General features: G+C 41.4%; 2 protein-coding genes across 2 annotated transcripts in view; both read left to right on the plus strand.

Moving 5' to 3' along the window:
• Window positions 1-10915, plus strand: part of LOC143290494 (protein arginine N-methyltransferase 2-like) — a 15108-nt gene extending 4193 nt beyond the window's left edge. The window contains exons 4-9 of the mRNA XM_076600031.1: window positions 1422-1493; window positions 2388-2552; window positions 3381-3556; window positions 5965-6249; window positions 7055-7217; window positions 10075-10915. Coding sequence (XP_076456146.1) covers window positions 1422-1493; window positions 2388-2552; window positions 3381-3556; window positions 5965-6249; window positions 7055-7217; window positions 10075-10113 — 900 coding nt within the window. The 3' untranslated portion in view covers window positions 10114-10915. The remainder of the gene's footprint in view (window positions 1-1421; window positions 1494-2387; window positions 2553-3380; window positions 3557-5964; window positions 6250-7054; window positions 7218-10074) is intronic.
• Window positions 10916-21081: 10166 nt separating this feature from the next.
• LOC143288604 (uncharacterized) lies at window positions 21082-26167 on the plus strand. Its single transcript, XM_076597252.1, has one exon. It carries the CDS (start codon window positions 21279-21281, stop codon window positions 21603-21605), a length of 327 nt encoding a protein of 108 aa, XP_076453367.1. The 5' UTR covers window positions 21082-21278; the 3' UTR covers window positions 21606-26167.
• The last annotated feature ends 888 nt before the right edge of the window (window positions 26168-27055 follow it).

Raw genomic sequence — 27055 nt, forward strand, 5'->3', positions numbered from 1 at the left:
GATTCCCCCATCTCCTCGACAAAGACGGCAGTATGTCGTAGGTCCTCCAGTCCTCCGTAGAGCTTCCAGGCTGCTGGGATTGGGTTGGGCCAGGTTTTCTCTCGGAGCGGGCAGGATTGCAGCAGATTTTCTGTTGTCTGGCTGCCTGTGATATATATATATATATATATATGATATTTTTTTAGGGGGTGGGGTAGGGGTGAGGGCCTTTTGTATTGTTACGTGAATGCCAGGATGATGTGTTATAAGTTGTTTTGTTTAGAAGTTTCTTTTTTTTTTGTGTGTGTGTGTGTGTGTGTGTGTGTGTGTGTGTGTGTGTGTGTGTGTGTGTGTGCAGGGTTCGAATTCAGTGGGTGCCTGGGTGCAAATGCTACGAAAAGTTAACTCTGGCACACAAATTTTCTGTTGAGAGTGCCCAGTTGGCACTCAAAGATCGATAGAGGTGAAAGAATAAGTGTCGTCTGCTGGAGCTCAATTCGTGGAGCTGCATCTTTGCGTGTACGCGATTGGATGTTGACATTCATGGCGTGTTAGCGATGAACAGTGTTTCCCATCTTCAATATTAAAAGAAAGGCTCCAGAAACAGAGACAAAAGCTCAGGATGACAAAAAGAACAAACAGCAGGAGTACAAATCAAAGCGCCGGCATGTGTACAATGAAGCCTGGCAGGAAGACTTTCCTTGGCACACCGTTGAAACGAAGGAAGATTTTATTTCATTTTATTATGCTGGCACCCAAAACCACAATTAGGCACTCAAATGTTTTGTGCAGAGTGCCGGACTGGCACTCAAAAAAAAAAGTTAAGTGTGCGCGCGCGTGTGTGTGTGTGTGTGTGTGTGTGTGTGTGTGTGTCTGTGTGTGTGTCTGTGTCTGTGTCTGTGCGTGTGCATGTGTGTGCATGTGTGTGTGTGTGTGTGTCTATGTGTGTGTGTGTGTGTCTGTATGTCTGTGTGTCTGTATATGCATGTGCATGTGTGTGTGTGTCTGTGTGTGTGCCTGTGTCTGTGTGTGTGTGTGTGTCTGTGTGTGTGTGTGTCTGTGTGTCTGTATATGCATGTGCATGTGTGTGTGTGAATGTATGTGTGTAATGGTCATTGGCTGTATGCTGACAGGGAACAGGTAATTGTAACACTGTATATCTGATTGAAGTCTTGGCCACCTGCTTCTAGTGCTCAGTACACAGGACTGGCATCAGTTTTGTTGACATGTGTGAGTAAAACAACAACAACAACAACAAACAAACCAAAAAGAAAAAAAGAAACACCTGGGTTTTATGAACTCTTCTTTTCTTTGTTTTTTGTTTGTTTCTTTCTTTTATTCTTTCTTCTATTGTTTTCTAGTTTATTGTTTCATTTTTTTTTCTTTTCTGTCTCTTTCTTCCTTTCTTTCAGTTATTTACATGAACATTTTTTTTCCTTCAGGTCATTCTGGATGTTGGATGTGGAACTGGAATTCTGAGTCTGATGTGTGCAAAATACGGGCAGCCGAAACAGGTACTGCATGTTTGGTTTTGCCTGCTTCTCTGTGTGTGTGTGTGTGTGTGTGTGCATGTGTGTGCGTGTGTGTGTGTGTGTGTGTGCTCCTAAGACCCCAACAGTGCTATGCCCCTTTGAAACACATAAACTTTGTTGTGCTGTTTCAATAAAAAAAAAGATGATTTACAGTGTTTTTGTAGGTCACATACAATATTGATTATTTATTTCATGTGTCTGTTGTGATTGAGCTGCTGCTGGTTATGCATTTACGTTGAGACAGTGAAATAGAATTACAGCATGTGTAATAATTTCATCAGTTTGGTGTGAGATTTAATCATTTTTAAGTTTGTATGTGATTGTTACATGAGATGGCACAGTGTAATCAGTGATCACTGTCATTTACAAGTTCTTGTCAAAATTCTTATCTGAAAAAGCTCTTTTAGCCAGTACAAAGAACAGTGACCAGAAGTGGACATTGTGAGTTAACTGACCTAAGGAGGAAGGTGGCAGAATGGTTAACAGGCTCATTTGCCAATACAGAGTGTCTGTTAGGGTGTGGGCTCGAATCCCACTCCCACCCTTTCTCTCATGTTTGACTGGAAAATCAAACTGAGCGTCTGTTTGGATGAGGCGATAAACCGAGGTCCCATGTGCAACACGCACTTGGCGGACTGAAAAAGAATCCAGGGCGATGAGACTGTTGTCTCTATGGCAAAATTCTATAGAAGCAATCCTCTCTGATAGGTACACATCTATATTATATGCATGCACTCAAGGCCTGACTACGCATGTTAGGTTACGCTGCTGGTCAGGCATCTGCCTAGCAGATGTTGTGCAGCATACACAGAATGATCCGAACGATGTGACGCCTCCTGGAGGGAATTGAAACTGAAATTGAACCTGAAACGGCAGGTGTATGCGGTGGAAGCCAGCGACATGGCAGACTACACGCAGGGCGTGGTGGACAGCAACGGACTGTCGGATGTGATCAGCGTCAGGCACAGCTACGTGGAGGATCTCTCTCTGGAGACCCCCGTGGATCTCATCATCTCAGAGTGGATGGGCACGCTGCTGCTGGTGAGTAGGTGTGGCACTGGTCTGTCACTTAGCTGCTTGAGTGATGATCTGAAAAAAGAAGAAGAAGAAAAGTTTAAGAAGAGGAGCGTGGTTAAGGTATAAATAGTTATGGGTGAGTGTACGTGTGTGTGTGTGTGTGTGTGTGTGTTTGTGTACATGTGTGTGTGTGTGTGTGTGCACATATATGTGGCAGAGGTCTTTCAGTTTGATTCTTGAGTGGAAAAGAAAAAAAAAGGGGGAAAAAAAAGAAGAGGAGCGTGGTTAAGGTATGAATAGTTACGTGTGTGTGTGTGTGTGTGTGTGTGTGTGTGTGTGTGTTTCTCTTTCTCTCCCTGTGTGTGTTTATGTGTGTGTGTGTGTGTGTGTGTGTGTGTGTGTGTGTTTCTCTTTCTCTCCCTCTGTGTGTGTGTGTGTGTGTGTGTGTGTGTGTGTGTGCACATTTATGTGGCACTGGTCTCTCACTTCGCTTCTTGGCTGATAATTTGAAAAAAGTAGAAAAAGAAGAGGAGCACAATTAAAGTGTGAATAGTTATGTTTGTGTGTGTGTGTGTGTGTGTGTGTGTGTGTGTGTGTGTGTGTGTGTGTGTGTGTGTGTGCATGTTTATGTGGCAGTGCCAGCCGAATCTCCCTTCTCCCTCTGCATCCACTACCCCTCCACATTCCCCCTTCATTGCACCAGTTCCCTTCCCAATAACGACAAAATATGAAAATTCAGTCCTGATACAGGTGGCTGCCATGGCAAGCCTGAAGCTTGATATATATGTGTGTGTGTGTGTGTGTGTGTGTGCGTGTGTGTGTGTGTGTGTGTGTGTGTGTGCGTGTGCACAGTTTGAGATGATGGTGGAGTCAGTCCTGATTGCCCGTGACAAGTTCCTGGCACCAGGGGGCACTGTGTGGCCATCGTCGGCCAGCCTCTTCCTGGTCCCAGTGACGGCTGACGAGCAGTACAGAGATTACATTGACTGCTGGTGCCACCAGTACGGATTTGATTTGTCTTATTTAAAGTGAGTGCAGCTGTGGGTTTTTGTGTGTGTGTGTTTTTTTTTTTTCAAAGTTAAAAAAAAATTCTTTACAATGGATGTGGTGTAGCCAATATTGATAAAGTCTGCTTGCTTTGATACCATCTTGAAAATGAAACTGTGTTGTTGGAATTAAGTTGTTGCTTGTGCTGGTTGGTGGTGTCTTTGTGTTGGCATCTGTCCATTTGGTTGTTGGTACCGGATTTACAGGACCTTAGCCATGACTGAACATTATTACTGAATGGTAGTTGCAGGTGGTTGTTCCTGATAATGCAGACTCAATTGTTGTGGTAGATGATTTACACCGCATGATTGTGTGTGTGTGTGTGTGTGTGTGTGTGTGTGCATGTGTGTGTGTGTGTGTGTGCATGTGTGTGTGCATGTGCGTGTGTGTGTGTGTGTGTGTGTGCGTGTGTGTGTGTGTGTGTGTGGATATGTGTGTGTGTGCATGTGTGTGTTTGTGAATCTTGTTTGAAAAATACTTGGTATGAAGGTACCCAGCAAGGCAAAGATGAAGAGAAAGTTGTTCCGGTAGCACGTCATTATTTCCTCGCAGGTTGCTGACAGTCCTTGATATTCTCCTCAAGTTGTTCCACAGAATGTGTTTGTTCATGTGTGTGTGTGTTTGTGTTTCTTGTTTGAATACACTTTGAATGAAGGTACATAGCTCCTTGTAGTGAATACACTTTGAATGAAGGTACATAGCTCCTTGTAGCACGTCACTGTTTCCTGGCAGGTCACTGGCTGTCCATGAATTTCTCTTCAAAGCTCTTCCATAGAATTTGTGTGTTCATGTGTGCTTGAGTGTGCTTGTGTGTCTTGTTTGAAAACACTTCGTATGAATTGATTGATTGATATGGATACTTATATAGTGCCTGTCCTCGGTCGGAGACCAAGCTCTAAGCTCTTTACAAACACTGGGTCATTTGCACAACAGGCTGCTAACCTGGGTAGAGCCGACTGTTGGCTGCCATTGGGTGCTCATCATTCATTTCCTGTGTCATTCAGTCAGACACACTACATTTTTTATGTGTATTTTCATTTATTTGTTTTATCTACCCTGCCATGTAGGCAGCAATACTCCGTTTCTGGGGGTTGGGTATCATAACTTGTTTCCATAACCCACCGAACGCTGACATGGATTACAGGATCTTTAATATGTGTATTTGATCTTCTGTGTGAGAGTACACATGAAGGGGGCTCAGGCACAAGCAGGTCTGTACAAGTGTTGACCTGGGAGATTGGAAAAATCTCCACCCTTTACCTGCCAGGCGCCATTACTGAGATTGAAAGTCCCAGTGCTTTAATCACTTGGTTGCTGCTTCTTGTAGCACATCACCTCCGTTTACTGGCAGGTCGCCGGCAGTGAGTGAGTTTCTCCACAAGCTGTTCCACAAAGTGTGTGTGTTCATGTGGCATGTGTATGTGTTGTTTGAAAAACACTTTGAATGAAGGTAGATAGCTATGGTACTTGTAGAACGTCACCTCCGGTTACTGGCAGGTCTCTGGCGTTGAGTGAGTTCCTGCACAAGCCGTTCCACAGAATGTTTGTGTTCGTGTGTGCATGTGTGTGTTTGTGTGTCTTGTTTGAAAAATACTTAGGTGGAAGGTACATAGCAAGGAAGTTGTTGCTGTAGCACATTTCTTTCGTTTACTCACAGGTCTCTGGAGGTGAATGAGTTTCTGCACAAGCCGTTTCACAGAATGTGTGTGTTCATGTGGTGCATGTGTGTGTTTGTGTGTCTTGTTTGAAGGACACTTTGTATGAAGGTAGATAGCTTCTTGTTGCACGTCGCCATGTCCCGGCAGGTTGCTGGCAGTGAGTGAATTTCTGCACAAGCCGTTCCACAGAATGTGTGTGTTTGTGTGAGATGTGTCTTGTTCATGTGTGCATGTATTTGTTTGTATTTGTATTTCTGTTTGTATTTCTTTTTATCACAGCAGATTTCCCTGTGTGAAATTTGGGCTGCTCTCCCGCATCGCTACACTACTGCGCCACCCATTTTTTTGTATTTTTTCCTGCGTGCAGTTTTTTTTTTAATATTTGTTTTTCCTGTCGAAGTGGATTTTTGTACAGAATTTTGCCAGGAACAATCCTTTTGTTGCCATGGGTTCTTTTACATGCGCTAAGTGCATGCTGCACACAGGACCTCGGTTTATCGTCTCATCCGAATGACTAGCGTCCAGACCACCACTCAAGGTCTAGTGGAGGGGGAGAAAATATCGGCGGCTGAGCATTGATTCGAACCAGCGCACTCAGATTCTCTCACTTCCTAGGTGGACGTGTTACCTCTAGGCCATCACCCCACTCCACATGTGCATGTCTTGTTTGAAGGACACTTCGTATGAAGGTAGATAGCTTCTTGTAGCACGTCACCTCTGTGTCCTGGCAGGTCGCTGGCGGTGAGTGAGTTCCTCCCCAAGCCGTTCCACAGCTACGAGCTGCAGCGTGACACCTGTCTGGCCCCGGAGGCCACACTGCTGCAGCTGGACCTGGCCTCCCTGCAGGTGTCCCAGCTGGAGGACATCATCTGCCCTTTCCAGTTCCAGGTGCACACGTCCGGCACCATGCACGGCTTCTGCACCTGGTTCCAGGTGGACTTCTGCGGGCTGGGCGAGGGGGAGGGGGAGGGGGGTGTTGTGGCTACCACCAGTCTGAACACGGGCCCTGACCATGAGTGAGTGTCTTTGTGTGTTTTGATAATGATGGTGATGATGATGTTATGATGATAGTAATGAGAAGAAGGATAAGAATAATGACAATGATAGTAATGATGATGATGATGATAATGATAATAGTAATAATACATTTACATAGCGCTTTCAAACCTCTCACAGTGCTTTGCAGTAACATATCGTTCAGACTCAAAACACACAAGAACACAAACAACTACGTACAGCTTTGTTGAATAATTTGCAGATTTTGAGAAGGGGAGTAGAACATTGTAGCTCCATATATATGAAAAAAAATGAAGAAGATTTAATTATAAAAAAAAAGGCAGGCCACAGTTATGCTGTTTATTCCACCACATTTTTCTTTCTTAAAAAAACCCCCAACAACTTATGTGTTTGTTTATGTCATTTTATATGATATTTCGTAAAACATTCTATTTGTTAATCATTTTATCTCCTTGCCTCATTGTTTCTTAATTCTATAGCTTAGTTTTATTTTTAGATGTCTCCAGGAACCTCTCCCTCCATTTCCTGAGCAACAACAAAAACAAAAACAAACAAACAACGCCCCCCCAACCCACCCCCAAACACACACACACAAAAAACAACAACCAACAAAAATAACACAGATTTCTGAAACAAAGTATTTCCCCTGGTGTCTTGCTGCTCCCACAAAGCCACAAAATGAAAAGCACAAAAAACAAAACAGCCAGTGACAGACAGTAAGACATATTTCTGAAACGAACCATTTCCACACATGTCCCTTGTCTATCCTAATACCCCCCCATCTCGAACCCGTGCTGTGGTCAGACTGACACACTGGAAGCAGAACCTGTTTCTGCTGGACGAGGGGGTGAGGGTGACGGCGGGCGACCTCCTTCAGGGTCGGGCCCAGATCTACCGCCACAAAGACTGGAGGAGACACCTGCGCATGCTGCTCACCTTCACCCACAGAGGTCAAGCGGCAGGACAGGTAGGCTGGCTGCGGGCGCTGGACAGTAGATTTTAATGCAAACTGGTGCACAGATTGGTAGGACATTGTGTGTCTTCTGTTTTCTGCAGTGCATGTAGGTTGGTGCCAGGTGCTAAATAGCAGATTAAAGTGAACTGCAAACAGTCACTTAGGTAGGATATTGTGCCTTCTTCTTCTGCAGGACAGGTAGGTTGGTGCCAGGTGCTAAATAGCAGATTAAAGTGAACTGCAAACAGTCACTTAGGTAGGATATTGTGCCTTCTTCTTCTGCAGGACAGGTAGGTTGGTGCCAGGTGCTAAAGTGAACTGCAAACAGTCACTTAGATAGGTAGGATATTGTGTCTTCTTCTTCTGCAGGATAGGTAGGTTGTTGCCAGGTGCTAAATAGCAGATTAAAGTGAACTGCAAACAGTCACTTAGATAGGTAGGATATTGTGTCTTCTTCTTCTGCAGGACAGGTAGGTTGGTGCCAGGTGCTAAAGTGAACTGCAAACAGTCACTTAGCTAGGTAGGATATTGTGTCTTCTTCTTCTGCAGGACAGGTAGGTTGGTGCCAGGTGCTAAATAGCAGATTAAAGTGAACTGCAAACAGTCACTTAGCTAGGTAGGATATTGTGTCTTCTTCTTCTGCAGGACAGGTAGGTTGGTGCCAGGTGCTAAATAGATTAAAGTGAACTGCAAACAGTCACTTAGATGGGTAGCCTTGGATTTTTTTCAGTAAATATTTCGGTGCTCTGAAGTATACTTCTTGTGCATATATAAGTTTTGACTGAACAGTGATGTGCAAAGGTGTAGTAGAGTGAATATGTCCTGGCTCCATGGTTGTTTGCATATTATTTTCAAGAAGTTTAATGTTTTCCTAGCCTTTGTTAAAATGTAATCAATATGATGATTCCAAGTTAATTTTGATGTTAGGTGCGCTCCAAGGAATTTAACTACTTTTTTATATTCGAGGTGTTATCGTAAATTTTAAAGGAAGGCAATGTTGCTGGACTTGATCCATTATTAAAAGGCATCAAGTGTGTTTTTTCGGTTGATATTTGCAGACCATTCTCGCTCATATGATTTGCTACTGTGTTTAACTCATTTTGATACAGCTTTTTTGTGTTATTCATATATTGGGCAGGTGTATTCTTTTTGATTGTAACTTTGATCCCATGGTTTCCCTGTCCATCCTGCAATATTGTCAGTCCATTGTGTATCAGTGTGATGCAGTTCTACCTGCATACACACATATATTGATAAGCTAGCAAACCGTTAAACTTGTGTATCAATGTGATGCAGTTCTACCTGCATACACACATATATTCATAAGCTAGCAAACCGTTAAACTTGTGTATCAATGTGATGCAGTTCTACCTGCATACACACATATATTCATATGCTAGCAAACCGTTAAACTTGTGTATCAATGTGATGCAGTTCTACCTGCATACACACATATATTCATATGCTAGCAAACCGTTAAACTGTCATATTTAAGAATGCATGTGAAAATGTAATAATATTGATAACAATCATAATCATAATGATGATAATGAAGTGCTCCTCTAATGGGCTGTTTGCTCACAGAGAGACTCAAGGCCCTTCACAAACTGAATATAACAATAAAGAAACAACAATAATCAGAAAATTCAGATAACAATCACTCATGGTGCTCCACAAATTACAAGTTTCAAAAGAGAAGCAACAGTCATCAAGAAACAGAATCAACCATGAAGAAACAATTACCTTTTTTGCATAATGAACAGCACACACACACACACACACACAACATAATCAGATGTACATAATCACATATTCACTTACACAAACACACACACATGTACAAAAATGAATGAAATAGATGTTGTTTTGTTGAAGATAAAAGTTGAGCAGTTGAATTTTTTGCACATCAAACTGATAGCACAATTCCATGTTGATGAAATTAATTTTTTCCCTTTCTTTTATGCATTGTATGTCCATTTGGTATGGGGATGCTTTTTGAGAGAACTACCATTGCTGATGAATTAAAATACTATACCTGAAAAGACACATGCTTCTTATGATTATAGAGATGTATATATATACATAGAAAGTGAGACAGTGATGTCAAAATGGAATATGTTTTATGTGGTTTTATATACTGTTTATTCATGCATACTATTCCATCTTTAGTATACTTTTACGTTGTTTAAAAAAAAAAAAAATATTGTACATATCTTTTTAAGAATGATGTATGGGGTTAAAGTAGGGTTAAAGTGTTTTTACATAAAATTTATTGATAGCCATATTTTTGGCTGAAACTCATTGGCAAAAACAGTACATGAATTAATATATGTTTGTCTCCCTTGTTTCAAACAATCAGACCACCTACCATCTCTGTTACCTCTTTGAAACCCTCTTCCCCATTCCCTCTCCAGCCCCCCCCCCCCCCCCCCCCCCCCCCCGCCCCTCCACACCCCTTATTCTACAGCCCCAGTCACCAGTGTGAAATGAAGAAGGCAGTAAAAATACAAAACTAAATCCAGTGCAAATCGCTGCAGTCTGAGGAGCATGTGTACAGATGATGATCATATATTGATATTCTGAGAGTACCTGCAGTTTAGAGAATGTGCCTGGGGAAGAAGACTGACAAACAGATGACATAATGCCATGGAAAAGGGAGAAAGAATGTGTTGCAGATTTGTGTGCATGCATGAAAGCTTGTTTGTGCATATTTATAATTCAGTACATATTGTGTTGTGTGTATGTGTGTGTGTGTGAGTGTGTGTGTGTGTGTGTGTGTGTGTGTGTGTGTGTGTGAGTGATTGCAAGCATTCCTGTATTTCTGCTTGTTATGATTCATCCGTGTGAATTTGCATAATTTACGTTTCAGTGTGCAGAGTACGAGAAACTGTTCTACATTTGGCGGTAGCACAAGGAAAGAAGCAGAGGACACTGCCATTGGAGAGTTGGGGGATCCAGGGGAGTTTACTGCCACACACTTTTATGTCTTCCAGAACTGATTGGTTTTTTTTGTTCTGTAACTCAGAGGATGTAGAACTTGGTCATTTTGGTGTGATTTTACTGTGGTGTTATTTAGACATTGCTGAGGTGTTAAGTGCTGTATTAATATTATTTGCCCCTTCATGTTTGAGAGGATTAAGTAGGAGTATTAACAACACTCATGCATGCAACACACACACACACACACACACACACACACACACACACACACATGATTGTGCGAACACAACAGAATGCAGGTACAAGCCAAGTATCACATGTAAAAAGATGTTAAAAAATTTACTACTACTACTACTATGTGACATGTGGACACACAAAACATATAGATTATTATTGAAGACAAAAGTTGGAGGGAGAGAAAGAGAAGAGAAGAGAGAGAGAGAATGAATGAATGAATGAATGAATGAATGAATCTTTATTTTCCAACGGTGAAGATATTAGCACTTTGGCCGACTTACACATCTGCCGATGTTCTAAGAGACACACAAACATGTACGCATATAAATGTAGTTATACTTAATACTTGATACATGTATAATGTACGAGTATAACACAGCGTCAAACTGAGAGACACAACATCGCTCACATCTGTACGGAACGGAAGCGAGTAACACACACACGCACACACACACACTAACACACACACACACACACACACACCAAGGGAAAAACAACAACAAAACCCTAGCATGAATGCTACACATGAATGATTCAAGTGAAATTAACACAGAAAAGTAATCTTCTCTTCTCTTCTCTTTCTCTCCCTCCAACTTTTGTCTTCAATAATAATCTATATGTTTAAGAGAGAGAGAGAGAGAGAGAGAGAGAGAGAGAGAGAGAGAGAGCCCTTATGTATTGCTATCAATCTAACATTTGATGTTTTATTTAGTTGTTTGATCCATCTTGATTTTTGTAAGCAGTCAGAATATGTTTTAACACCTGCTTCACCTCATCAGGAAAAGAGTTAAGTTGTTGTGAGATAAATTTGCAGAATAGCAATTGTCATGCAGTTGAGACTAATTTTGAACTTGTTCTAAACAGTTCTACTTCACTTCTTCATGGAAGTCCATTGTGAACGATGAAGATGTCAGTGACTGCGGAGATGAGAATTAGCCCCAAATGCACAAATGCAGCGGCACTGTGGGCATGCAGTAGCAGATGATAGGTCTCACTCCTCTCTTTACAGGATTGACGCTTCTGGTTGTATGATGCACTGAATAATTAATCATGTAGAAAGTGGAAGATACATTATTGTGAATTGTGAAGACATATGATCACTCAGTACTTCATTTCTAACTGTCATCCTCCGTCCCTGTGTGTTCAGCGTTGTGAAGAGAATAACAAACAGCTGCAGATGTGGTTCAAAGAGAATTTTAAAAAGTGATTTATACATATGTCCTGACTGATGTAGCCCAATGAAGGCAAATGCTGATGTCTGATTTGAGACATGGGAGAAATGTACCACTACATGTCTGATTTAAATCTTTGACATGAAAAATGACACAAGTCAGTACATTTTTACACCATTCCAGTCAGGTATCCGCAGTTAAACTTTTCAGCTTGGTTTCTTATATGATGATTATGTTGATTTGCTTAAAACCTCTAGGCAGCTCAAATTGCAAGATTATTTCTCAGCACAATTTAAAAAAAGCATCACATTAAGAAATTGTAAACTGAGTTCATTACATACAATTTCTTATTTCAGCACTTTAAGGCAGCTTGAATTTCATGCCATGTACATATGATGCTTCTTGCAAAAGTCTCACAGGAGTATACTTGGATTGAATATGACACATTTCGTTACAGACCACTGGGAATGATATCCATAAATGTTTAAACAGAAATTAAGAGCAGTTAATTGACAATACATGATCACCCCAGTTCCCAGCCCCCCTCTCCCCAGTCTCCACCCTCCCTTTCTCCCATCCGCCATACACATAGCAGCACACACACTCGAGTCATCAACAACAGTAACAAATTTACATTGTTTATTCCATTGAAATGAATACACACAGACATAAGCATATCAACTGAATTATAGATTTTCTTGCTTGCCGACGAGTTAGATCTTGCTGGTGTATTTGACTTTGATAGTACAAGAACTTTATGCAGTAACGTTTTACATGTATTGCTATTGGGGATATGTAAACATCTGTCAAGGATTTGTAATCTTTGTTTATGTCTTATTTTGTTGTTTTATACAACTGTAGTTTTATAGTCTAAATTTTGTGTTCTTTTTGTCTCATGATGTTTTGATCTTTCCCGATTTCATTGTGTGAGAGTTTTCTCCCTGTAGTTGATCACACGCATGTTTATGCCCCACCACCCTCTCGCCCTACACGTTCTGTGTATTGGAACTTATGGAATGAGAACTAGCTGCACATTCTACAGTATTGTTTACAACATGGCCACTCAAAAAAAGTCTGTCTTTCATGTACACCAGATGTATTTTTTATAGATGTTTTGAAACCTTTTTTTCTGCAGGGGATTATTTCCCATCAAACCTAAATATTATTTTCATTATGCCCCCCCCCAACCCCAGCCCCCCTCTTCCCAGGTTATCAGTTGAATTTTGAAACTGCTGAAACTGTATGTGATTTGATTTTGACAGTGCTGGGCACAATGAAAGGAAAAACATGTTTTGGTTTTGATTAGAACAGTTTACATGCATGTTGTATTAAAAACAACAGCAAAATTATCAAAATAAGGGAGTTATTTCACGATATCTGTTAGTTTGAAATAATGGAACCTGAGTTATTTTAGTATTTGTGCTTGTAAACACACCCCTTGACTACATCTCTTTAGGACATTGATTTTTTTTAGTCAGTTAAAAATGTTTTGATTCTGGCAAGGTTATGTCGTGTTGATTCATAACCATTGTACTTCATCTGATCCATTGACATATCTGACTGGTCAATCATTAATGTATGTCCAGATATAATGTACTTGATTGTCTTTAGTGTTCATCAAGTTGTCAGGCTGGACAGATGGGTGCAATAGCCAAGTGGTTAAAGCGTTGGACTTTCAATCTGAGGGTCCCGGGTTCGAATCACGGTGACGGCGCCTGGTGGGTATAGGGTGGAGATTTTTACGATCTCCCAGGTCAACATATGTGCAGACCTGCTAGTGCCTGAACCCCCTTCATGTGTAAATGCATGCAGAAGATCAAATACGCACGTTAAAGATCCTGTAATCCATGTCAGCGTTCGGTGGGTTATGGAAACAAGAACATACCCAGCATGCACACCCCCCAAAACGGAGCATGGCTGCCTACATGGTGGGGTAAAAACGGTCATGCACGTAAAAACCCACTCGTGTACATGCCAGTGTACGTGAGAGTTGCAGCCCACGGAAGAAGAAGAGTCAGGCTGGACTTGTGTGTAAGCAAGGCAAACCATTGTGCCAATCCAGATTCGTTGGTGGTGTGCTTTTAGTTAGCCACATTTGTGTTTGACATCAATACCACCCACCTCAGTTGATACAGGCGAAGATGGGGATAACAGTCTCTGGACAGTGGGGGGAGAGGACCTGTCTAACACTGCACTGACATCCCCAGAATGATGTTGTGTCAAGACGGGCAGTGAAAATGCCAGCTTTTATGTAGGCTGTTTGTGATTTAAACTTATAATGTTTTGACTGCAAGCTTGGTTTTCAGTCAGTTGAGGCATCCAGGTACCTCGTGTGCTTAAATTTTGTTCATTCATTAGACACACACTGGCGTTTCCTTGGGAACATCAAGCATCGTTGGCACCAGACTTGGCGTGAGCGTACACAGTGATCAGCAGCTTTTAGCTATTGACTGTTTGTATGACGTTTTTCATACGAATACCAAAGCCATGTTTTTTTTTTTCCTTGTTGGGCTGCTGAAGGTGAATTTTCTGTTGTAAATAATTGCTCCATTTGGGGGGATGTGGGGGAGGGGTTGAATATGCTATAACTCTACCCCTCGCCCCCCACCCCCCCAACTCCCACACACCTTCCTTTTCTGTCATGTTTCTGTGTTGTCAGTGTTTTTGCTAAGTCAGCCATTAACTGCATTTGTGTGTGTGCCAAATTCTACTTTTGGAATCCTAGGCTGCACTGTTCTGATACTTTGATAGTGAGATTGTAAGCACTGTGATGGGCATTAGATGTCCATTTTGCAATATCACCCTTTTTTATGTAACTTTTCAGCACTGTATATTTTATATTTTTTCCTTCTGATTTTCATCTGGAGGTGATTGATTGATTGGAATGTCTCCAAGTTGTCTTATTTAACTTGAACAGTGTAATGGTATAGCTAAATGTCTTGTTTGATTGAACTATTGCACGTTTGATATTTGAGATTGGAATTTGATTTTGTTCTTGAGGTTCCAGAGCTTGTGGATGGTTTTATTTGTCTATTTTTATGCACTTCTTAGCCTTGCCAGGTTGACAGGGTTTAACAACACATGGATTCAGTGGTACTGATCATGTTCTTCACCTTGATAGGGATGGAGATGCAGGCTTTGATATCTGAGATGCATGTGTCATTGTTTTTTCATCTTGAGACTTTAGTTTGTGGATCATTTTATTTTTCATCTGATTCCAATTTGGGTATGGTCTGAGTTTTATGGCTGAATTTTAACAACTTGAATTCAGTTGAATTGATCAGTGGTTCACAATGACAGTGTTCAAAATGTCTGTGTTATGATAAAATGATTAAATGATATCAGAGATCAGTCTGTGTTTGTGATTGTTTTTGAATTTTATGGATAGTTTTATTTCAAGTGTATTTCATTCCTGAAATGGCCTGCATGTTGGCTGAATTTTAAAAGCATAAATTCAGTTGAATTGATTTATAATGGTAGTGTCAAAGACATTGTACAAAATTAATCCTTATATGTCTGTGATGGTTTTGAGTTTCATTTTGGTGTTCGTTCGAGTTTATGGATGGTTAAAGAAAAAAATTAAGAGAAACAAATATGAACAAAAATATAAAATAAAAAAAAATCAAATAAAATCAATAAAGGCATTTTCTTTTAGATGATGATTTAATTTTCTAGGTATTCTACCGAGGTAAGGCCTGCGTGGTTAGCAAGGTTTTATCATTACTTCAGTTGAACTGGTCTTTGCAAAAAGCAGTCAAACCTTTTCTTGTACAGTAGTTATGAATCACTATGGGAAATCTCAACAGTGAAGAGTTTTGTCTGAGCCTTTTGTTTTCACGTGACAGATGTAAATGGCCTCCAGCGTATATCGTGATGGGCACAAATAAAAGTAATTCTTAGTATGTATGTTAGTGCATATACTTTTTAAATGACTTTAGAGCAGGGTGATCCTTTTTGAGGACAAACATGATTGCATTGGTTGAAGCAGGTTTAGCTGCTGCAGCTTAGGTGTTGGTGTTGATTTGGAAAGATAACACACAGGTGATGAACGGAAGTCTGATCACACTTCAGTCATGAGGGATTTGCCATTTGTTCTGTTTCAAAATTTGTTTTTCTGTCAGATCAGTACATGTGCCTGCATGCGTTCACAGAGAGGACATGGAGAGAAAAACTGTTTATTGTAATTTATACTTTACTAGTTTTTACTCTTATTTTTATTTGTTTATTTGAATTTGTAGTAGCACTAATGGGGACCCTTAGGAGAGGTGGTCTATAGATGACCATTATAATCATATTGTTCCAAATACACTCCTTTGGTATAAGAGAGCATGAGAGAGAGAGAGAGAGACAGACAGAGAGAGATGATGATGATGATGATGATAGGAATGTGTTTTCTGTGAGTTAACCAGAGAGCTGAGTTTTAAAATCAGTTAATTCTGGGTTTTGTCATGCACTATGCAGATAAGCATTTATGTCTGGTTATAATATTTTGCTTTCTTAAAGAGCACAGAAAAAGAAAGAAAATGTCCATAACATGTTTTTCAAATGGAAAGTAAGGTGGTGATATTTTGAGGAGAAAGCCACAGATTTAGCTGTTTTTGTTATGCTTCTTTTTTCCACTCTGTGTTTCTGTGTTCTGTATTTGATGTTGTTTTACTCAGTGGCTAGTCTTAAGATGTGTGAAGAGGCATCTATCAGGAAGAAAATGAACAGTTTGTCGTTATACACCATGATATTCTTTTGTGTGTGTTCTGATGTTCAGGTCAGTCAGTAAGTGCAGTCAAAAATTGTGTTATCAATCATATATAGCGGTTAGACAGTGAAGTGAGTTAATGGATTGTACTTAGTTCTAATGAAATACTTACTTACTGTAATGATGAAGAGATCAGAACTTTCTGTCTTGGTTTTGTCTGTTTCGAGGAGATCAGTTCTGGACATGTGTACTGAACATGGTTGTGTTTCTGTTTGGTTCCACTCTTCGGTTCCACTGTCAAAGCATTCTTTGTTTGTTGATTTTTTTTTTCTCAGTTTTTGTGTATTTCAGATGCATTTGTAGCATGTTGCTAAACTGTTTTTTTTTTTTTGGCATAAACTTGATGTGGATGAAAAATATTTCTGTGGGACAGTGAATTTTTTTTTTATATGATAATTTCTTTTTTAAACTGTAAAGAAGGAATTATGCATTTGTAGCATGTTGCTAAACTGTTTTTTTTTTTTTTTTTTTTTTTTTTAATACACATGACGTGGATGGAAAATATTTCTGTGGGACAATGAATTTTTTTTTTTTTATGATAATTTCTTTTTTAAACTGTAAATAAGGAATTACTTCTCAACAGTGTTCACTTGACATTTAGGTTTTTTCCCCCCAAATCTATCATGTGAACATGGGTGTAGACTTTGATTCCCTTTGTGTGTGTGTGTACATGCGTGCAGAAGATTAACTCACTCAGTACGGCCAGTCCTCTCTTCTCTACACAGACCCCTCGGATGTCCAGTGGGTGTCTGAATGACCCAACCTTTAGCTTCCGTCGTTAGAATTGTGGTATTCTTTGTCAACATTCATGTCTTCAGTATAAGAGCCTTCCGCTTGCAATATTTTGATGATGGTAATTGGGGTGAAACGCTGTTAACGTTGTCTCTTTCGCTGTTCGTATGGAAAGAGTTAAAGACCCCATGGCCTTTGCCAGTGTTCACTGGGTTACAGGAACTTAAGCATACCCAACATGCAACAACTCTGAAAACTGAGTATGGCCGAGTCCAAATGGCCATATACCACATAGGAGCTGTTGCCCACAAATGAATGAAGAACAAAGAAGTTGTCCCTCTTCCATGTCAAATTCATGATTCTTTGTCCCTGGAATGGAAGCATTGCTGTCCAGAGCACCCACCATTTTATGACCTTGATCATGTTCTGTTACTGAAAATGTAAGACATATGTCATTCAGTGACCAGTTCATATTTCAACCAATCACATTCAGTGCCAGGATTTAGGACTGTTTTCATCCATCAATATATTATACCCTTTGACCCCATGCACACACATGCTTCACCCCATTTGGTCTTGATCAGTGTACCTTCAATGTTTGTACTGTCAGATCCTCAGAAAACGGAATATGGCTGCCTACATATCTGGATGAAAACAGTCATACACGTAAAAGCCCACTTGTACATTATACGAGTGAACCAGGGAGTTGAACGCAGCAGCAGAAGAAGGAGAATACTGTCAGATCTGTTAGATGAAGCAATATTATCAAACAACCCAAGGACTTCAGTTTCTGTATGTTCCCCCTGAATATGAGAGACTGTTCAGTTGGTGGATGGGTGGGGCAGGGGATGGTTTGTGAGGTGGTGAATAGGAAGCTTCCTGATAAGGTAATGATGTGGACCTTTGGATGGATGTTACTTTTATGTGTTTCCGTTCCACAGGGAATGTTTCCCCAGGTATTTCCCATGACTTGGAAATCCTCGTTGGTGATCCGTACGTATCTGACTGGGTCTTTTTCTTCTGCTCATGTCCCTGTGAAACATAATCATTTTGATATTCCACTTGACTGTTTTGATTTTCTAGGCAAGGATTACCCTTGTATTTATTACAATTGGTGTTTTTTTTGTTTGTTTGTTGATTTCACACAGGCGATTTACGCATTGTCTCAGAATGATTTGGTCACGGTTTCAAGTTCAAAACTATTATCACAATTATGTTGAAATCCATGTAAATGCAGTACTGCTATTTATCAGATCATCCTGAATCATTGTGATATATGAGGTACAGTTTGATCTGTCTCTGCCAAAGGCAGGCACAAGTTTAGAACTGGACACACACACACACACACACACACACACACACACACACACACACACACACATGTGCTCACAGACTGACAGACAGACACACACACACACACACACAAATGTGAACAAACTCGTGCTCATAGACAGACAGACAGACACACACACACACACACACAGCAGAGAAAAACTGAAAGAAGCATACAAGTAAATAAACAAGTTAAAAAACAACAACAACAGTGACACAGGGATACAAAAACGTTGAAGATACAGGCCTTATGTGTACAAGTGGAGCAGATTATCAGTCATGTTTTGACACAGTTTGTTTCAGTACAGTGGAGTACAGAGGTAAGGCACTGCATGTTGTCTCAATTGTGTATGTGTGTGCACACATGTGTGTCTGGTTATGTGTGTGTGTATTTGCACATGTATTTGCTCGTGTGTGTGTGTGTGTGTGTGTGTGTGTGAGGGAAGAGGGATACCAAGTGGATGCAGCGGTGGTAATACAACAGTAACAGCACCAAAAAACATGGAAGAGCATATGTAGTTTTCAATCTCTTCTTAGTTTCGGCATGTTTGGTTGGTGGTTTACAACTATAAGAAAGTTTCAGTAACATTTTTTTTGGGGGGTGGGGGTTAACTTGTTGGTGTTTTTGTGAGAAGCCCTTTTCATGAAACAATATTGAGGAGCAACATGAATAATCACATCCTTTTTGGTTTCACAGAGAGTGCTGTACAGGTTTCATTTGCTACTTTGATGAATGTTTTTTATTTATTTATTATTTTTATATTAAAGATTTCTTTTTTATTCAGATTTTGTGGGGGATTTTAATTGGTCTTTTTTCCTTGGATGTGGGTGTATGTTTTGTACAACCTTATGTTTTTGAAATGCTCAACTGGTGCTAGGTTTTGAAGAGACTGCGGAGTGAATGAAAATACAATAGGATAACTGCAAATTTTTGTGTGGAATAGTATTCTATGTGTGTGTGTACGTGTGTGTGTGTGTACGTGTGTGTGCGCCCGTGCGTGTGTGCGTGCGTGCGTGCGTGTGTGTGTGTGTGTGTGTGTGTGTGTGTGTGACAGATACAGAGAGATACAGAGACAGAGAGAGAGAGGGGGGGGGGGGGGGGGTCCAGTGGTTAAATCATCCACCAAGCTAGGAGGGCACAGCTTCAAACATCAAACAGACAAGAATTTTCTGTCCCCTCCTCGAAATCTAATGTGACAGTCAATGTGTTTGTCATTCAGAACAACTGCTCACTAACTGAAGCATAGAGGCTCAGGCGCATGCATTCAACAAATGAGAAACACAATCACCGATAATTGAAAAAAGAAAGGGGGGTAAGGGGGTGGGGCGGTGGGTTGAACTCATACAAATTCAACTCTGGTTAATAATGGACGTACTCAGTCCATGTTGGAGGTGCCACAGCCTTTAAGGGACCATGGGGGCAGTGAATTCATTTCCACTGTGTTTGCCTTTCCTCACTGAAACGCCCAGCCTGAACGAGACCTCGAACTGATGGACAAGGGATCGGAAGTCCCACTCTGCCACAGCACCTTCCTGATTTTGAGCAAAAAAAAAAAAAAAAAAAAAAAAAAAAAAAAAATCCAAAAGCGAAAAAGCAACTCATTCCGGCCTGGGACAAGGACGGGAAAGTGAAATGCAAGTAAAAAAAAAAAAAAAAAAAAAAAGGGGGGGGGGGAGAAAAAAGTTTGAAAGCAAGATCAGAAAGGGACTCAACATCAACTTCAGTGTATCAGTATCAGTGACCATACATTGAGAATATTATATTGCCATACATGGTGCTTCTGTTGTTTTTTTGTTTATATATATATGTATATATATATATATATTATAGTTCAGATAAGTACACTGCAAAATTAGTGATGTGTTCACACCACTGATGAAACTAGATGGTGAAATTATCAAGATTTTTTTTTCCGATTAATGACGGTACGATCTGTGTATCGTCCTGTCGGGATGTGACCTGTCTTAACCTTTGACTTCAGGTCATGCAGAAATGCCACCCCTGTAATTAATGATAATAATAATGATAATGCTGGTATTTATAATGCGCCCTACATCCTCAGCACAAGGGCCCCCAGAGCGCTGACAATGAACATCAATCTGAGGGGAAAATGTTACAAGGATTAACAACACATGACACTGAAATCAGGGCTAAAATGTCAGCTGTATTTTGTGAAACCCATTTGAATTCTGTTGACGGAGAGGGAGGCCAGAACTGAGTGACAGTTCAAGAAACGCCACTTGTGCCCTGATCTGATTGGTTGGTTGGTTAATATGATTACAGTCTGTTCATACACACACGCACGTGCATGCGTACTGACCCTGCCCTCTTTTCCCTTTCTTCTTCCTCTCACCCTCGTCCCTTGCACACACATGCACGCGTATGCACACGAGCACTCTCTCACACACACACAGACATGCATGCGTATGCACACGAGCACTCTCACATATTCACACACACACACATGCACGCGCATGCAAACAAGACCCCTCACATGATGTTCAAGAACGCACGCACGCATGCACGCACGCACGCACACACACACACACACACACACACACACACAGATCCTTCCCCCTTCTCTCTCTCTCTCCACACACACACACACACACACACACACACACACGCTCCCCACCAAACAGCGCGCCGTAGAGAAGCGCTGACTGGCATCGCCATCGCCACGGAGTGCAACAGCTGCCGAAAAGTCGCCGCTGTCTGCCGGTCTCCGCTACACAGCCACCACACCACACCACACCACACCACTCACGCCACTGCTGCTGTGTGATTCACCCTCCTTCCTTCCTGCCTGTCTGACCGTCACTGTCCGAGCTCTTACCTCACAGCCTGTGAAGCCGAAGTGTTTGTTTGCTTGAACAACATTTAAACCGTCTCCTCCAAACACCATCATGTCCAACCAGTGGCAGCACGGATTCTGTGGATGCTTCGACAACTGCGGCCTGTGCATCATCTCTTACTTCGCGCCTTGCTACCAGTTCGGGAGGAACGCGGAGGCTGTGGGGGAGAGCTGCTTACTGTGCGGCCTGGCCTTCCTGGTGCCCGGAGTCAACCTCGTCCTAGGCGCCCTCAACCGCGGCAAGATCCGGGAGAGCAAGGGCATCGAGGGCGGGTTCGTGGGCGACTGCCTGATGTGGTTGTTCTGCCCCCTGTGCGCCCTGGTGCAGGAGGCTCAGGAGGTACAGGACGTCAAGCCTCAGAGCATGGCCAGGGAGTGAAGACACTGTGTGTGCTGTGTGTTTGGAGGGTGGTGGGTGGGGAGGGGACTGTCGGTATTTGTCCCAGGGGGACGTCTTGTGGAAGGAACCCGTTCACCTTGAGAGGGAGTGCTGTTCAGGGATGACGCCTTCCTCCCAGAGGGCGACGACATCACCATACAGGCAACTGCAAGACGGGTGTCTGTCTCTACGGAGGACTGCTTGTAGAAAGGACTCGTTCACCTTCAGAGGGACAGTTCTTCAGGGTTTACGACCTCTTCCAAAAGCGACGTTCTCTCCACAGCAGTAGCTCCAGAGGGGTGGTCCATCTCCAAGGATGAGGACTTCTTCCACGGGCTGGACTTTCCTGGGTGGTGGTGTCGTCAGTCTTACCTCACTGGTTTCTTGGCTGGATGTTTTTTCTGTTTACCTCAGCTTCTTTGCTTCTGGATGAAAAAACAGGAATTGGATCCGGAACTGTCGCTTTTTTTTGCATGTTCTGGAATTCTGGATAACTTTGCCTAGCCTTATATTCATTCTCATGTTGAACAGACTCGTCATTATGTTGATGTCTGTTGTCGGTTTGCTGTCTGAAAATGTGTATCTATTGTGTGAAGTGTTTTTCTGCACTGCTTCATCAGGAGAAGCCAGTGTTCAACCTGCTCAGGTGTTAGGGAAAAAACACAACCGAAAGAAGAAGAAGAAGTAGAAGAAAGAAAGAAATAGAGTGAATATTTCTCAGTTAGAGCATGTGGACCACAATCTATCATCATTGACGATTATGACAACATTCAGCACATGACTCATGGCACAAGACGACCAACAGGCCAAAGAGACCTCAAAGATAACATTGTCCCATCTTGTTTCCTCGCATCAAATCCATCATGATCACCTGCAGCTTGAGGTGTGTCAACATTTGTATTTCCATCGCAAGGAGCTGAGGTTTGTTCTAGTATGCTGTACTTAACTCTTGTGCATTCAGATTAAGTGACAGAATCGTTTTCTAAAAGAATAACGAGACATTGGATATATGAACAGAGTGCCAGAATTGCTGTCATATAATTCAGTAACGTGTGAATGTAAGATCGCCCGCATTGTACAAGGAAATATAGATAAATATTCATTAAGATTATTCTTTTCCACACTGTAATAAGCCGTGTGTGAATGTGGTCTGATTTCCAACAGTTTTCCTATCGATGAGTGTCATAGATATACAGGTTTAGGCGGTTAAACGGACTAGTATCGTGTTGAAAAAGAAAAGAAAAAAAAAGCAAAAAAAAAAAAAAAAAAAAAAGAAAAAAAAAAGCTCTTGTCCCAAACTTTCGCTGCACCAGTTTAAAACACTTGGGTATGGCACTGAACAAGCTATTTTATAACAATGGTCGACCGAGGATTGCAGGCTGATATGTAGCTTGATTTTTGTTGTTGTCACGTAGTCAGTATGGAATTGTCAGGTCAAAAGTGCTGTTGTTATGATGGTCGTTGTGAAGTGCGTGTACTTTTTTCTCTAGCTGTTTTTGCATACTGCTGAATGGTTGGTTAAAACTTGCTGAAAATACGATCGCACATCCTTTGATCAGTAATGGTGTTAAATTGTGTAAGAGAATCATGCTAAGTGCAAATATATATATATATGCCTTCTTATTTTGAGTACTATACTTTTTGAGACACGTTTATCTTGCTATGTTTCTGAAGCATCTAAAAAAAGAAAAAGAAAGAAAAAAAAAATCATACGACGTCATTTTTCTCTGAGCTTATTATTATTATTTTTTTAATCCAAGTTGACAAAATTGCAATCTGTATAGAGGGTCGACACGTTGTCTTACTTTGATGTGTATCATGTGTAGCAGTAACTGTTCAATGTTTTGTTTTGAAACCTTTTTTTCCTTATGTAACAGACTTGCGTAAGCATCGTTAAAGGCGTATACTGCTCAGTATGACACTGACAAATGTGTCAGTCAGTCTGGTATTTCTCTTCTTCCCCTCTTGTCATGATGCTTGAATTATTTGCTTGCAAAGTCTGAAGGACTGTAACACTGCAAAGTCTGAAGGACTGTAACACTGCAAAGTCTGAAGGGCTGTAACATTGCAAAGTCTGAAGGACTGTAACACTGCAAAGTCTGAAGGGCTGTAACACTGCAAAGTCTGAAGGGCTGTAACACTGCAAAGTCTGAAGGGCTGTAACACTGTTTGTAACTGTAAATTCATAATCATGATGATTAAAAATTTTTTTTTAGATACAGGCTTCTTTTGTTTTAATTCTTTTAAAGCTAATCTGACAGACTGTATTCAAACCAATATTTACAAATGGAGAAGCATTACAGATATGATCCCATTGAACACGTACATTTTCTCACTGTCGTTGACATTGCCAGTGTAAGTTTGATAAACATAAGGTACGTGAATTATATGAAGAACAAAAGATTCGTTGAACACGGACGCCAATACTCAAAGTAGCACATGATATATTAGGTCTGTTTTATAAATCATACACTTTTTGTTTTGTTTTTGTTTTTACCCATGAATCCCTCTTTAGTCCTGCGACAATAAACGTGATAAAAGATTTCACGAGCTTAATGTTGGAAAAAATCACATTCGCCTTCCCTTAGTCTCTATGATTCCATTCCTCCCCCCCTCCCTCCCTCCTTCCCTCCCCTCCCCTCTCCGCCCCTCTCTCTCTTCGTTTGTGTCGATGACCGTGCACTTTTTGGTCTTTCTTTTGATCTTCCCATCCTTGGCTGCATATCTCCATTGTAAGCTGTTGAATTGACGCTGATGAGACGCGGATTATTCTCGTTTTGTTGAGGCATTGGAAACACATGTAGACATTCCATTGCGTTACCTTTCACAAAAAACAACAACAAAACAACAACATCAAAACAAACAAAACAAAAACAAATTCTATCAAATTTTTACCACTCATACAGTGTTGTGTTTATCATTAGTTGTTACTTTGATTCAATTTAAAAACAAATTCTTTTCTTTGTTGCTATATTGAGTCTGTTCATAACATAGGATTGTAGGCCTACATTTTTTATATTTTATTTTGTTTTACCATGTAAGGTACAAAGACACAGACAGACGAACACACAAACACAAACATACACACACACACACACACACACACACACACACACACACACGCATGCATGCACTGGTGGGTATTTCCATACCTGCACACATTCAGTCACACATGCACACTAAAAGACACGCACAAGCACAGATAGAAAGATAAACGCTCAGACATTATGCCTGCCTGTATTTTTACACAGACCCTGGCTCACTGATACAAGATTGAAGATTTAAATAACCTTTGATCCCTATTGGGACATGATGGATAAAAAACAACAACAAAAACCAACCAACCAAACAACAACACACAATCAAGAACACAACCAGGATTATCATAACATCTGCATCAAGTAAAGTGAAATGAGGGTTAACATTCCTTCTTCTGCATGGAAGTATCCTATGCAACACACACACACACGAACGCGCGCGCACACACACACACACATGCACGCACGTACATGAGCGCACGCATACGTGCAGCGCGAACCCAGTCGGTTTATCTCTCCCTATAGACTTGTTCGTCAGGAGAATTAGATGCTCTCAGATCGATAGCGGGGAACAGAGACAGATATAGGAAGAGAGATAGGGAGATGAGAGGGGGGTGGGGGCGTGGGGTGTGGGGGGCGTCGGTGGAAGAGTAACACATCAGCTGTCTATGATTTAAGCACACACACAGACACATACACCCCTACAAACTCACACACTTACTTTCTGTCTGTCTCTCACCAGAAAACAAGGAAAACCAAAACAAAACAAACACACGTACATACACAGTTTACGCACACGTTAGACACAAACACTAATTGGAGCACACACACACACACACACACACACACACACACACACACACACACACACACACACACACAAACACAATGTACACACCAACACACTCACATCCATAACTGCTAGTTATGGTCACATTCCCATCTGATCCCGTCAGTGGTTTTCATAACCCCACTCACACACACATACACACACACACGCGCGCGCGCGCACGCACACACACACACACACACACGCGCGCACACACCATCACCAACACTACCACAACCACACCACCACTTCACTCTACAGGGAGAGTGCGCATCCTAAAATCGAGAAAAATGAAAGAACGAGAGAGAGAGAGACAGAGAGAGAGAGGGAGAGAGAGAGATGGAGATGGAGAGAGAGAGAGAGAGAGAGAGACAGGGAGGGAGAGAGAGAGAGAGAGAGAGAGAGAGAGAGCCCCACGGGATCAACACGGATATTTAGCTGACCATTGATCAAACAGAAAGCACTCAGTTGATTGCCGTTGGAGTTTTTCTGTTGTAAAAACAAACAAAATTAAAAACAAAACATATACAAAAACAAAAGAAACAACCACCCCCCAGCCCCCACCCCCCTCTCTCCCAAAAAACAGCAACAACAACAAGAAAAACTCACCAACCCACCAACCAACCCACCAACCCACAACCCACCCACCAACCCACCAGATCCAACCAACCCACACCCCACCCAACAACCCACCAACCCAGCAAACAAACACACACACTCCTCTTTCTCTGCACACACACACACACACACACACACACACACACACACACACACACACACGTTCATATACATGTATAGTCAGTCTTACACAAGAAATGACGGTGATTATAGCACGAAGAATTTTCGAAATTTATGATATACCAAATGTAGACACGCACTTCAACTGACACAGAAAACTGATCGATAAAAGTGTAAGTTGCGAGAATTATTTTGTACGGGATTCTAGCACACACACACACACACACTCACACAGCACACACAACACACAAGCACACACACACACACCCGTTAACAGACACTGTACACTATGATACACACAGACACACGCACACACACACACACTCACATACATACACACGCACGCACGCACGCACACACACACACACACACACACACACACCCACACACACTCTCTCTCTCTCTCCCGTTATCAGACACTGTAGAATGTTCTGTCTGTTTGCACAGTGACACAATGCACAGCCCACCGCAGTAGCACAGAACTCAAGATGATCAATAACTATGACTGTCTCTCACCAAATCTGAATGGACAGAACTGTCAGTTTCTCTGTCCTCCGATCGCGCTTTTCTCTTACTCCAACCAACGACCCCGAAAAGGGCATTTCCGTTCCCCAACGGATCGGGCGGAAGTCGTCATGAAAGTATCGTCAGAATCGCGTTGTGTCGCGTTATGTTGGACTGTTGGGGAGGGGGGAAGAAGAAAAGAAGAAGAAGAAAAACAAAAACCTCAAAGATATTAAGAAAAAAACCCTCAAAGAGTTATTATTATTATTATTATTATTATTATTATATATAAAATACTGTCCAGTAATGTACTGTAATATACTGCACTGTGCTGCACTCTA

The sequence above is a fragment of the Babylonia areolata genome, chromosome 1 (assembly GCF_041734735.1).
Source record: "Babylonia areolata isolate BAREFJ2019XMU chromosome 1, ASM4173473v1, whole genome shotgun sequence".
NCBI lineage: Eukaryota > Metazoa > Mollusca > Gastropoda > Neogastropoda > Buccinidae > Babylonia > Babylonia areolata.